Below are 15359 nucleotides of genomic sequence, written 5' to 3'. Positions count from 1 at the left end.
CATGGAGAGAAAGCAAAGTCAGAACCTCACCATCAGGCATCTGTTCGAAAAAATGTACCTCTAATGCAGTAATCTCAGGATTACTTCCAGTCCCACTTGCTAGTGAGCATAGAAGTAAAATTGAACAAATGAACACATGACTGGATAACTAGTGTAGGAGGGAGGGCATCAGAGGGCAGCACAGAAAGCATGGGCAAGTAACAAATCAGATCAGAACAGAGAATAAAGTTAAAAACACAGAATTAAAGATACCCAGTCTGAATAAAAAGGTTTGATGTGAATACACAAAGTAAATGTGAATTCACAAATGAGGTAAATGGATATGATTTAATTGCCATTATGCAGGTGTGCCTACAGGGTGACCAAGACTGGCAACTGAATATCCAAGGATATTTGGCATAGATCTGATTAACCAAATAGGCATTAATGTTGTGGAGGATGAGTTCCTGGAATGTGTACAAAATGGATTTTTGGAGCAGTACATTGAGCAGGCAACTAGGGAACAGTCCTATTTGGATTTGGTTTTGTGCAATGAGGAAGGACTAATTAATAACCTTGCTGTAAAAGAGCTTGTGGGAAATAGTTACCATAATATGACAGAATTTAGCATCATGTTTGAATACAATATAGTCTATTCTGAAACTAGGGTCCTAAATCTGAAGAAAGAAAATGATAATGAGAGATAAATTGGCTACAGTGGATTGGAAAAATTCACTAAATCATTTAGTGGTAGGCAGGCATTGACTGGCTCGTATTTAAAGAAATCCTACATGATGCAACAAATATACATTCCTCTAAGTCACAAATACCCTAAGGGAAAGGTAAATCAACTGTGGTTAACAAAATAAGTTAAAGATTGTTTTAGATCAAAGGAAATAGCTTGTAAGGATGTCAGAAAGAATGGTAAGCCTGAGGATCAGAAGCAATTTAAAAATAAGCAAAGGTGGACCAAAAATGATTAAGGGAAAGGAGAAAATGATTGCAAAGTAGTGAGGAACACAAAAGGCAGACAATAAAAGCTTCTTTAGGTACACAAAAAGGAAAAGATTAGGGAGTCTATTACTGTAATTCATCGTGGAAAACAGGGAATGAAGAAACTAAAGTTACTTTGCTTCCGTCTTCACGGAAGAAGATACAGAAAATCTCTCAGAAATACTAGGGAACCAAAGGACTTGCAAAACTAAGGAACTAGTACTAATGAAGAGTAGTATTCGAAAGGTTAACTGTATTGAAGGTTAGAAAATACCTGGAACAGATGAGTTTCATTATATCGAGTGTTAAAGGAGGTGGCTAGAGAAATAATGGATGCACTAGTTATCTTTCAAAATTTTACAGATTCTGGAAAGGTTCCTGTGGATTGGAAAGTATCAAATGTAACCCCTTTGTGAAGGGAGGAAAAGGCAGACTGGAGAACTACAGACTTGTCAGTTTGACATCAGTAGTTAGGAAAATGTTGGAATCCCTACAAGTGCAAAAGGAAGTCATTCGGCCCATTGAGTCTGCACTAACCCTCTAAAAGAGCATTTACCATGGCTAATCCACTTCGCTTACCCATCTTTGGACACTAAGGGCCAATTTAGTATGGCCAATCCACCTAACCTGCACATTTATGGACTGTGGGAAGAAACCTGGGCACCCAAAGGAAACCCAAGCAGATATAAGAACATAAGAACATAAGAACATAAGAAATAGGAGCAGGAGTAGGCCATCTGGCCCTTCGAGCCTGCCCCGCCATTCAATAAGATCATGGCTGATCTGTCGTGGCTGATCTGTCGTGGCTCAGTTCCACTTTCCCGCCCTCTCCCCATAACCCTTAATCCCCTCTCTTATCAAAAACCCATCAACCCGCTTCTTAAAAATATTTAGCGAGGCAGCCTCCACCACTTCAACGGGCAGAGAATTCCAGAGATTCACCACCCTTTGAGTGAAGAAGTTCCTCCTCAACTCCGTTCTGAACCGCCCCCCCTTTATCTTGAGGCTGTGCCCCCTAGTCCTACTGTCTTTTTTGAGCGGGAAGAGTCTTTCCACCTCTATCCTATCCATCCCATTCATCATCTTATACGTCTCAATGAGATCTCCCCTCATTCTTCTAAACTCTAACGAGTACAAGCCTAGTTTATTCAGCCTCTCCTCATAGCTCAACCCCCTCAACTCCGGTATCAGCCTAGTAAACCTCCTCTGCACTCCCTCCAAGGCCAAAATATCCTTGCGCAGGTGCGGCGCCCAAAACTGCACACAGTACTCCAGCTGCGGCCTCACCAATGCCCTATACAGCTGCAGCAAGACCTCCCTACTTTTATATTCAATCCCCCTCGCTATGAAGGCCAGCATCCCATTCGCCTTCCTGACCACCTGCTGCACCTGCAGGCTGGGTTTTTGCGACTCATGCACAAGGACCCCGAGGTCCCTCTGCACCGTCGCCTGCTGCAGTTTTTCGCCACGTAAGTAATAGTCCTTCCTACCATTCTTATATGGGAGAGACTATGCAAACTCTACACAGACAAAATCAAACTGAGATCCCTGGCACTATGAGACAGTGCCACCATGTCACCCTGTTCTATTATAAATAAAATGATAGCTGGGCATTTTGAAAGTAATGGTACATTTGGCAGAGTCAACATGGATTTATGAAAGACATATCATGTTTGACAAATATGTAGTTTTTTGAGGATGTTATTTGTAGCATAGATAAAGAAGAACCAGTGAATGTTGCATATTTCAATTTTCAGAAATCTTATAATCAGATTCTACACAGGAAGTTAGTAAATAAAATTAGAGTGCATACAATTATGAGAAATATACTATCATGGATTGAAAATTGGGAAATGGACAGGAATAAATGGATCATTCTCAGGATGACAGACTGTTACTGATGGAGTACCACAAGAATCAATGCTGACTCCCACAGCTGTTCAAAATCGATATAAATGATCTAGATCAGCCAAGATGTTGTCTGATTTCAAGAAGAATTTAGATATAGCTTTTGGGGCTAAAGGGATCAAGAGATATGGGAGAAAGGAGGGGGCGATCAGGATACTGAATTCGATGATCAGCCATGATCAAAATGAATGGCAGAGCAGATTCGAAGGGCTGAATGACTTAGTCCTGCTTCTAATTTCTAACCAAATTTAATTTTTCAAAATTTTCTGATGACACCAAATTAAGTGGGAAATCCAAGTTTTTGTGAAGAATGTGGATACAGGCTTCATGAGGACTTAGACAGGTTAAGTGGATGGGCTGGGATATGGTAGATGGAATATACTATGAATATATTGTGAGTAAGTATGAAGTTACTAACTTTGTCATTAACCAGTACTGTTGAAAAGGAGAGACACAATTAAGCTTTTTGTCTTGCACTCATATGAGGAACAGTTGAGGACAGTATGAGGATCGGTTGACGACTCTGGGTCTGTACTTGTTGGAGTTTAGAAGGATGAGGGGGGATCTTACTGAAACTTACAAGATACTGTGAGGCTTGGACAGAGTGGATGCGGAGAAGATGTTCCCAGTAGTAGAAAAAACTAGAACCAGAGGGCACAACCTCAGGCTAAAGGGACGATCCTTTAAAACAGACATGAGGAGGAATTTCTTCAACTAGAGAGTGGTGAATCTGTTGAACTCTTTGCTGCAAAGGCTGTGAAGGTCAGGTCATTAAGTGTCTTTAAGACCTAGATAGATAGATTCTTGATTAAGAGGGTCAGTGTTATGGGGAAAAGGCAGGAGAACAGGGATGGAAAAAAATCAACTATCATTGAATGGCAGAGCAGACTCAATGGGCCGAATGGCCTAATTCTGCCCCTATGTCTTATGGTCATCGCAGGAATACTGGAAAAAGAGGAAAATAGCAATTTATAATGCATAAAAAGAGAATGTTGATTGGTTGGCAAGTACTAACATTGACAGTACAATGAAAGACAATCACCAACAATCATTTTTGGTGAAGTAGTGCTACTCACAGGCTCCAAAAGATTAGCTGATTCATAGGGTACTAAAATTGCCAATAATCCACAACAAGTGCCATTCAGTTCTGCAGCAATGGCGAAACTATGTGTGAGTAGAAAGTGTCCCAGCACTCAAAGGGAAAACAGCACAGAAACCAACAGTCAACTACATGAGGGACATCTCGTTATACTGGTCAAGTAGTGGGGCAGGAGATTTAAGCCAAAAATGGGAATCGGCTTCTTGGCCCATTTCTTCCTGATGTAATCAGCCACATGCCAGGGGTTGGGGCCGGCGGGAAGCGTATCAACCAATCTCCTAGTATACTGGGAGATCAGCGCATATGCAGCAGCCCCTTCAGCAGTCTGACGCCGGCCTCTCCAGCGAGATTTGTGCCCCACACCCCTCCCCAACAGCCTGATAGCCTCTATGTTGCGCAGAGCGCCACCGTAAATTTATTTCACTAAGCTTGTCCGAAAACCTTCCACTTTCCCAAATTGAGCACTTTGAATTTATTTGGGCAAATCGTGCCCAAGATCCTTCTGTTCTCCACAGCTCCTGCTATTGTTAGACTGACAAAGCATCCAAACAGGACCATGTTTGTAAAATTCTTGAAGCAATATAAAACTGTATTTAAGAAACCAGACTGCTTCCATAAAATTGTCCCAGACTGGGTGATGACTCTTACCAACTCACATCTTTCTTACAATCACAAATATGGGTATCCCTCTCTCAGTCACGCCTCTCTCTCTCTCACACACACACAGTCGCCCTTCCTTTCCTGAGGCCTGAGCCCATTCCCCACACTCCCATCTTCCTAAGGCAGTGGACAGGGAAATGTCTTTTTTTTTATTCATTCATGGGATATGGGTGTCGCTGGCTGGCCAGCACTTATTTCGCATCCCTAGCTCCCTTGTTCAAACGGCAGTTAAGAGTCAACCACATTGCTGTGGCTCTGGAGTCACATGTAGTCCAGACCAAGTAAGGATAGCAGGTTTCCTTCCCTAAAAGGATTACTGAACCAGATGAGTTTTTCGAACAATCGACAATGGTTTCATAGTCATCATTAGACTTTTAATTCCAGATACTTTTCATTGAATTCAAATTCCACCATCTGCCATGGTGGGATTCGAACCTGGGTGCCCAGAACATTAGCTGAGTTTCTCGATTAATAGTCTAGTGATGATAATACCACAAGGCCTCCCCATCACCTCCCCATATGGATGTTGCTCCAGAAGGTATTTGATAAAGTCCCAAATAAGGGAAACATTATAGAACATAGAACATAGAACATAGAACATTACAGCGCAGAACAGGCCCTTCGGCCCACGATGTTGCGCCGACCAGTTACAAAAACAATGACCCACTAGCCTATACCAATCCCTTTTCGTCCATAAACCTATCCAGAGATCTCTTAAACGCCCCCAAACTAGACGCATTTACAACTGCAGCAGGCAGGGCATTCCAATCCCTCACCACCCGCTGGGTAAAGAACCTACCCCTGACATCCGTCCTGTAGCTACCCCCCCTTAATTTAAAGCCATGCCCCCTCGTGCTAGCTTTCTCCATCCGAGGAAAAAGGCTATCACTATCCACCCTATCTAGACCTCTAATCATCTTATATGTTTCAATAAGATCCCCTCTTAGCCGCCTTCTTTCCAACGAAAACAACCCTAAATCCCTCAGTCTCTCCTCATAGGACCTCCCCACCATACCAGGCAACATCCTAGTAAACCTCCTCTGCACCCTCTCCAACGCCTCCACATCCTTCTTGTAATGCGGGGACCAGAACTGCACACAGTACTCCAAGTGCGGCCGCACTAGAGTAGTGTATAGTTGCAACATTACACTGCGACTCCTAAATTCAATCCCCCTACCAATAAACGCCAAGACACCGTACGCCTTCTTAACAACCTTATGCTTGGAAGAAAGATATTTCTAATACTCTTAAGAGTGATATTGTACGTGGGCCTCAGGAGCAGCCTCCCAAATGTATTTAAATAATTTTGTGACTCATTCAGGTAGTTCTGCAATTATCTAGAGTCCATTGCCAGCAAATCTGCCCACCATGTCCCAGAGCAGGCTAAGGAACATGAAGGTAATCCTGAAACCTGTCATTTTACCTGGTTCAGGATAGCATCTCCATGCCCTATTAATCCCAAGTCAGAAAATCCGAGCCTAAATATTTAATGATGATTTGACATTATTGGCAAGTGTAGTACAGATTGGCAAAATTTAATGATCCAGATTTCCAGATTAATTGAAAGGCTTATTTTTTAATCACTTCTTGGCAGTATAATTTAACACAATTAGTCTTTCAGACAGCTCCAAAAGACAATGCCAAACAGACAATATTCTAAAACAGACTAAATTGCTTTAATGTACACAAAAATTTGACCAAACATTGATCAGGGTATTCAAATTTCTTTTGCATTAAAAATATTCCATTATTTACATCTATGTCAGTAGCTTTATGATGTAAATACACTATTTGGCCATTATTACCTCATTCAGCTATGACTACTGGATGCGTTATAGTCACTGAATATTACCACCTGGTAGTACACAAATAGACAGGCAATTCTGAATCATGATAAGTAGTTTAATTTTAGTAATTAAGATGTGCTCGCCCATTATCCATAGAATAGCACAAAGAGAATCAAGACAAAGTATTGTGCTCAGCTTAAACAGAGCTAGAACACAGAAGAGACAACTGGAAGCAGAAAGGAAAAGGGGGAGGATGACATGAGAGAAGGGTTGTTGGCCAGGTCAGAACAGCAAGATGAGGATGGAGAGAGCAGATGTAGAGAATTACCGCATCAGGGAGGACTGGAAGAAAGAAAAGGAAACAATCCTTCGTTGGTGAGTTCTAGAGTCAGGCTGATTTCATGTATGCGCAATTCGGCATACCCCTTTGGAGAAGTAAAATACCACTTTGGATTTCGTCCTGGGAAATCTTTGGAAGAGGTAAGGTATCCTTTGGAAAAGTTAAGTGAATATAAGTAAGCACCATCTGCACACAAATGCAAAAGCATCCTTTCCAGATGTATCACAACTTGGTATGGTTCCTGCTCTAACCAAGAATGTAAGAAACTACAAAGGGTTGTGAATGTAGCCTAGTCCATCATGCATCCCAGCCTCCCATCTATTGCCTCTGTCTACACTTCCCTGCTGCCTCAGAAAAGCAGTCTGCATAATCAAGGACCTTTGCACCCTGGACATACTCTCTTCCACCTTCTTCCATCAAGGAAAAGATACTAAAGTCTGAGATCACGTACCAACCAACTTATGAACAACTTCTTCCCTGTTGCCATCAGACTTTTGAATGGGCCTACCATATATTAAGTTCATCTACACCTTAGCTATGTCTGTAACACTACATTTTGCACCTTCTCCTTTTCTTATCCCCATGTACTCTATGAATGGAATGCTTTGTCTGTATAGCACACAAGAAACAATACGTTTCACCGTATACCAATACATGTGACAATAATAAATCAAATCAAAGCACAAATGATTGGATCTGTCAAGCTGTCAAAGAGCTACCCAGTTGTCAAGGAACTGTCCAACTGTCAAGGAACTATCAAAAAGCTGCACTACTGTCAAGGAATTCTCCAGCTGTCAAACCTGCCGAAGTTATCCACGAAGCATCAAAGTTGTCAAAAGTATCAAAGCTATCGAAAAAGTGTCAAAGCTACGAAGGAACTGTCCAAGGGATCTGGCTGAGTTGACGTGAATGTGTTATGGGTAAAATATGGATGTGTGGGGGGCATCAGTGAGCACTAAGATGACATGGGGTATGGGACCACAGTGGTTTGGTGGAGGAGTACTAAATTAGCACAAAGGTTGGGGTCAACAAGATTGGTTGGGGCATGGGTTGACATAGGAAGTATGGGAGGGTGAGGGCTGGAAGAATGTTTTTGGTTTCATTATTAACTTTCATTTATCCAAACACAGTGCTACGGCACAGAGGCAGCCTTAGTGCTAAGTCTGCGTCTGCTCTCAGAAATCTATTTGTTCTGAGATCACCTGCCCAGACTCCTGTTTTAGTTCATCTGCAGTCTCTTTAACAACAGTAAAGTAGCCTACCACCATCCATGTTGTAGCCACTGGGGAAGCATTCCAAAGGATAGGCAAAGCTACAAGAAAAACAGGCATTAAGGGAACATGCAAAGGTGATTAATTTATTTTGGTATTCATTAAGCAATCAATGAATTTATAAAAAGGACTGGAATATGTATTTTCTAATTTTTTATTTTTGTATTGTTAGAAGGAGAATGATATGATAGTCTATGAAAGAGGAAGTATGTCTGTTTGTGAATAGAGAGGGGTGGTTGAGGTTACTGACATCATTCATGACTCATTTAATCATGTCAATTCTGGCTAAAACCAGGTTTCCTACAGTATAGCTTTTAAAATCACAGAAGTGCTACAGCGCAGAAGGATGACATATGACCTATCCTGCCAGCACCCGTTTTCCAAATGAGCATTATGATTTAAGGCCATTCCACTTCCTTTTCTCATAATCTTTGCACATTGTTTCTATTCAAATAATCATCTAATACCCTCTTGAATGCCTCAATTGAACCTGCTTCCACCACATTTTCCACTTTCAGGCAATGCATTCCAGACCTGAACCACTTGAGAGAAAAAATGTTTTCACACATCATATTTGCATTTTTTGCAAATTACTTTAAACCTGTGCCATGTTCTTGATCCTTTTATGGGCAGGAACAGTTTCTCCCTATCTACTCTATCCAGCCCCATCATGAATTTAAGCATCTCTATCAAATCTCTCCTTCTTCACTCGAAGGGGAACAGTCCCAATCATAACTCAAGTCTCTCATCCCTGGAACCTCTTCTGCGCTCTCTCCACTACGTTCACATCCTTCTGATAGTGCGGTACCCAGAACTATACAAAATATTCCAGCTGAGGTCAAACTAATATCTTGTACAAGTTCAGCATAACCTCTTGATTCATTTAGTCTATGCCTCTATTAATAAAGCCAAGGGTATTTTATACAGAATTAACTGCTCTCTCCACCTGTCCCACCACCTTCAACGATCTATGCACATATACAGCCAAGTCCCTCTGCTCCTGCACACTCTTTACAGTTGTATCTCCTTATTTGAACATGTCTCCCCACGTTTTTCCTGTCAAAATTAATCACTTTACATTTTGCCACAATCAACTTGTCTATGTCCTTTTGAAATTCCACAATGTTCTCTTCACAGTTTACAATGCTTCCAAATTTTGTGTCATCCACAAACTTCGAAATTGTCCCCTGCATACTGAGATCTAGATCATCAATATATATCAAGGAAAGCAACGGGCCCAATGCCAATCTCTGGGGAACTCCGCCAAATCCTTCCTTCAGCTGGAAAAATAACCACTGGCCACAACTCACTGTTTCCTATTACTCAGCCAATTTTGTATCCATGTTGTACCATCCTTTTTGTTCCATGAGCTATAATCTTTCTCACAGGTCTGTTGTGTGCTACTATATCAAACACTTCCTGAAAGTCCATGTACACTACTACATCAACAGCATTACCCTCATTGACCCTTTCTGTTACCTCTTCAAAAAATCCCAGCAAGTTTGCCAAGGTCCCAGATCAGCCCTACTCCTTTTTACCACCATTTATTGTTTATATGCCTATTGAACACTTTGGAATTCCCCTTTATGTTGACTGCCGGTCTTTTTCATAATCTTTCTTTGCTTCTCTAATATGGGACACGGGCATCAAATCAGCATTGCACACACATTCATGTCATGATCTGCCTGCTCTACATGCTGCTAATGTGCTTTAGGTGCACATGCACAACCCATTTAGCAGATAAGACTGCTGCACACTTCCAGCCACATAGTGCCTAAAAATGAGCGCAAACCCATGCAGTTCCATCTTTGATTTTGATTCAATCATAACAATTGAAATACTTTTCAATAAATATCAATCCAAATTCACACCTTGTTTTCCTCAGGTATGAAAACGAGCTTGAATGTGGTGGTCATGCCAGGTGCTACTTTCAGGCCCACCTCATTAGGACAAATGATTCTGAAATATGGAGAATCCTCCTGGATAACTTTAACCATCCGTGGAACCTGAAAATATATTTCATTAAATTATTGCAAGGCAGAAAATTCTTTTAAAGCAAAATGGTTATAAGTTGTTCACAATTAGCTGCCATTTGGTTTATATGTGTGACTACTAATTCACAATGGAATGACATCCCACAAATTCTGTAATTTTTATTTCTAAATGATTTTTGCACAATTCAAAATTGGTCATGAACCATCTCATTGTAGTTTCTTACAAAAGGTTCATAACTTCACAAATTTTCTTGTTTCTGACACATTTGGATTATAAAAATTAAAATATAGTACAGTATTATACATACAAGAAATAAACATGTTATTAACCAGTATCCTTGTCTCTGAGACAATGCCAGTGCACTCTATCAGTCTGCCTAGCCAACAGAAAAACAATAGATTACTTTAAAAATGTTAATTGAATGGCTCACATAAGACATCACAAAAACACATAGTGGTAGACAATATAAGAATGAAGTTCCTGTGGTTTATGGAGTCCACATTACAACCAGAAAACCATTTCTAAAACACTTATATCTTGAGATGAGCGTATTAACATATTTAGCTGAGATAATTTTCAGCCAGGTGATCTGGATCATATTGCTTCCATCCATTGTGTGCATTCAAATTTCCCATTAAAGTGGAGAACAGAAACCCTACAAAGCTTTGGGAGACTTACCTCCAGGAGGTATATTCCAATACACTGAACTCCATCTGGTACCTGTACGTATCTGCCTTCCACTAGGATTCACTAGATAGCAACCAAGCCCTAGGGCAGGCTGCATTTGCCCAAGTCAGGAGTCAGACAAGATAGGGAGGCCTGGAAATCAAGGTAAGAACATCTGTGCAGAGTGGGTGGCAATCCAACTCTATTATCACTCCATCAGATAATCTCTCCTCACAGAACAATTTCCTAATTGCAGGAATCAATTTGCTGAACTTTTGTTTGACCCCCTCCCCCTAAGCCAAGTACGCCTTTCCTGGGTAAGGAAATCAAAACTATGCAAAATACTCAAGATGTCATCTCACAAGGCCCATACAATTGCAATGCAACTTTGTTCTTATACTCCAAGCTGTTTATAAGGAAGACATTTGTTTTTTGCTTGCTGTACATGCATGTTAGGTTTTGGTGAATTTGTGTTCAACAACATCTGAGGTCCCTCTGGAAATGAATATCCCCCAGTCTTTTGCCATTTAAAAAAAAATCTGCTTCTCTATTTTTCCTTCCAAAGTGGATAACTTCACATTCTTACATATCATAAACTATCTGCTGAAATCTTGCCCACTTTTTGCTGCCTCCCATTTTCCCATTCTGATTTCAGCAACTTGGATATGTTACAGTCGATCCCCTGATCTAAGTCATGGATATAGATTGCAAATAGCTGAGACAAAACACAGATGCATACAGCACTCTACTGCTTATAGTAAGCTAACGTGACCAGTTTATTCTTACTGCCATATTTCAGTCCATCAACCAATCATCAGTCTATGCTGATACATAAGCCCAATTCCATGAGTCCTAATTTTGTGCGGCACCTTGTCAAGTGTTTTTCAAAAATCTCATAACTGGTGCAAAAGAGTGCCAAAAGAAGCCACAGATCAAAAAAATTTAAAACCCACACAAACACGGGGAGAGCGTGCAGACTCTGCAAGACAGTGACCCAGGTCAGGAATTAAACCTGAAAAATAAAATTACTAAAGAAAATATATTTTAATTGAATATTTTCAAATTTCTTCCTTCAAACAAATCCATTAGAAATCATTGTGCAATATAGAATTACCAAACAAACAGCACCATTTCAGCTCTCAATTTCCAATAAAAATATTCAGACAAAAATCTGCAATGAACAACTGGAAAAGCAAATTGTGCAGAGGGTGTGGAAAGTCTGCAGAGGGATCTGGATAGGCTGAGCGAGTGGGAGAGGACCTGGCAGATGGAGTACAATGTTAGCATGTGAGAGGTTATCCACTTTGGCAGGAATAATAGTAGGAGGGATTACTATTTAAAGGGCGAAAAGCTGCAGCATGCTACGGTGCAGAGGGACCTAGGGGTCCTTGTGCATGAGTCGCAAAAAACCCAGTCTGCAGGTGATCAAGAAGGCGAATGGGATGCTGGCCTTTACAGCGCAGGGGATAGAATATAAAAGCAGTGAGGTCTTGCTGCGACTGTACAGGGCACTGGTGAGGCCGCAGCTGGAGTACTGTGTGCAGTTTTGGTCACCGCACTTGCGCAAGGATATTTTGGCCTTAGAGGGAGTGCAGAGGAGGTTCACTAGGCTGATACCAGAGATGAGGGGGTTGGACTATGAAGGGAGGCTGAATAGACTGGGCCTGTACTCGTTGGAGTTTAGAAGGATGAGGGGGGGATCTTATAAAGACGTATAAGATAATGAAGAGGATGGATAGGGTAGAGGTAGAGAGATTCTTCCCGCTCAGAAGAGGACAGTAGGACTAGAGGGCACAGCCTCAAGATAGTGGGGGGAGGGGGGGGTGCAGTTTAGAACGGAGTTGAGGAGGAACTTCTTCACTCAAAGGGTGGTGAATCTCTGAATTCTCTGCCCGTTGAAGCGGTGGAGGCTACCTCGCTAAATATATTTAAGACACGGGTAGATAGGTTTTTGGTAGGCAAGGGAATTAAGGGTTATGGGGAGAAAGCGGGAAAGTGGCACTGAGCCACTACAGATCAGCCATGATCTTATTGAATGGCGGGGCAGGCTCGAAGGGCTAAATGGCCTACTCCTGCTCCTACTTCTTTTGTTCTTATGTTCTTATGTAACTGAAATATCCACTATGAGCACACAAGAAGTCTACAGAACAATCAGGGCCCTCAAAATTAATTAAATTAAATGACTTTAAACTCCAAATGATTATAGATGCTGCTGATGAAATTGAAAAGTAAAGGTCTTGCAAGGGAACATTGGGGACCATTTTCAACTTCACTACCTGAGTGATAATTCAATGGAGTGGAGTATATAATTCATCCAGTTTTAGTAATAAGTCTCACAACACCAATTTTAGTTGCATTCAAACTACAAGAAGCACAAAAAATACATGCAGATACTCAATGTTAAGTAATATACAGGCCCCACAGAGTAAAACAACAAATTAAATGCAGGAGGAACAGAGCTTGCAGCAATACTTCTAAGAAATGAACATTTTACACTACATAATATATGTGCTTAGTCTTTCAAGGTTATACATTTAACAAACTGACATTAATTGCACAAAATTAATAGAAATTCTTAAAGGTAAGATTGCAAGAAACAAGTGACTTCTCCAAGTGGATTTAAGCAAGTCATTGATAATTTCCACTGTCAGTTAACTGATGAGTGATTTTTACCATAATGAAATTGGGAGGATTGTGGATGACAGAAATCAAATAGGCACGGAAGATTCATTTAACTGAACTCAGTGCAAATTGAGTTTTGAAAAATTTACACATCATCTTCTGCCAGCAAAGCGTGTTGGGAGTTCCTCATCATCTACATTAATAGTACAGGGATCTTCCTAATCATGTAGATAGACTTTCCCCTGAACTGCAAGATCATTTTGCAGGCCACAGAACAGTTGCACAATTTGCATGCTTCATATGGCATATCATCTTGAACAACACTGGCTCTAATGTCAAAAGCAGCGCAGCGGACTGTGATAATTGCCCCTGTGTTTTTTTTTCCTTCTGAAGTCAGTAGCTATTTAATTTATGTTGTCTGCAGTGTTTGGTTGATCATGGCACAAACTTGCAGAATGGCCAGATGAGAGGGAGACCATGAATTCTCTTCTCACTGTTGCTCACTGACTGTGACTGGCCCACAATGGAAAAGTAGTATATTTTTAACTAACAGGTTAGCCAGCTATCACATGACCTTTATTCACAATCCAGCCAGTTACTAAAAAAGGTCTGGGAATCCTCCATTCCAGGTGCCTTATTTGTGTGCTAATTACTTACTGTAGTGAGTAGTCTGAATGATCTAGGGTGGAGAATGTTCTCAGCTGGGGCCCATTGTCTAAACTTTAGACTCTAAAGAGATCAGATTATATGGTCACTGGGCTTTTGTCCAAAGTCATGAGTTAAACTCGTCAGTCTACACCCACCCGAATGAACAGATTATGCCTCAATGTCTGAGAGTAATTCAGGGTATCGGCCATCATTCTACTTTAAAATGATTATTCTGGTGTTCTTCCAGACAGCACAGCTGAAATTTTACTTCCCCGCCCAGCATGGGAATCAGAGTGGGCTAGGGGCAGACCATGGAAAGGGCCATTGACCTCAGATGGGATTTTACAGTGTCAGGGTGAGTGAGGTCATAAAATCTCACTGCACATGTCCTTTCTGATAGCTTTGCAATTGCTAACTATGTTGGCATAGCCCCTTTAAAGGAATGGGCCATGTGATTCTGGACGTGGGGTGAGCTGACCATCCTTGGAGGGTAATTGTTGTTAATAATGTGGAACGAGCTGATCACAATAAAGATCTGCATTCCCCGACACCAGCTGTGGAGTAGTTCTTGATGGGACCCCTCAGTACTAGGAAATTTAACACTAAGTATGTCTGACCATTTTAAAAATTGCTGTTTAGGCAACTTAAAAAATACTATTGTCAGTCTTTTTGAAAGTCATCGTGTGGTTTCAGTCCACTCAGTAAATAGTCACTTTGATTCAAACAACATGGTTTTATATCAATGCCCACATGGGAAAGCACTTGTTTTCTGGAATCCCACTTAAAAACATCACTACTAATCCCATCCAATAATAACCCCACTGCCAGTTTGCTAAAATGTGTTTTGTTTGTAGGTCATACCAATATTATGTAGTACAAAATGATTCATTTCTTGAAACTAATGGTCCAGGTCTTGTGCCTCCCATATCTATCCTATTGCTTTACTCAGTGGGGCCTGTATTTTATTTCTCAAACATCTTCAAAAATTGTTTGTGCATCATGTGGTTTAAATGCAATCAAAATTGGGTGCATTCTACAATGAGCGGCAGATCTGCTCCTCCAAGCATCATAATTGAAAATGACCTTCAATTTTCCCTTGAAAGACTTCACCTCCCAATTTGGCCAGCATTGTCTGCCGATCATTTGCAGTTTTGAGTGATTTAGTTGTACTGAAGCTGAGTATCCTGCCTATTCATCATGTACTGATGTTCGAAACTCTGGTTATTCATTACAAGTTCATTCCTAAACCATCATGCAAAATACTGAATGATTTTTTAAAAAATCATTCGCGGATCTTTCTTGACAAACTCACCAGAACTCTTTGGATTAGTTGACAAAGGGACAGATTTAGCATGCCTAAAGATGAGCAAATTCTTTAATAATCAGAGATA

General features: G+C 40.9%; 1 protein-coding gene across 1 annotated transcript in view; it reads right to left on the bottom strand.

The window, feature by feature from the left end:
* hydin (HYDIN axonemal central pair apparatus protein) overlaps positions 1–15359 on the bottom strand; it is a 1114396-nt gene that overhangs the window by 1019865 nt on the left and 79172 nt on the right. The window contains exon 5 of the mRNA XM_080187991.1: positions 9909–10043. Within this exon, the coding sequence (XP_080044117.1) occupies positions 9909–10043 (135 nt within the window). The remainder of the gene's footprint in view (positions 1–9908; positions 10044–15359) is intronic.

The sequence above is a fragment of the Carcharhinus amblyrhynchos genome, chromosome 4 (assembly GCF_965287045.1).
Source record: "Carcharhinus amblyrhynchos chromosome 4, sCarAmb.v2.hapA, whole genome shotgun sequence".
Classification (NCBI taxonomy): domain Eukaryota; kingdom Metazoa; phylum Chordata; class Chondrichthyes; order Carcharhiniformes; family Carcharhinidae; genus Carcharhinus; species Carcharhinus amblyrhynchos.
This window is presented reverse-complemented; position numbering and strand designations above follow the sequence as displayed.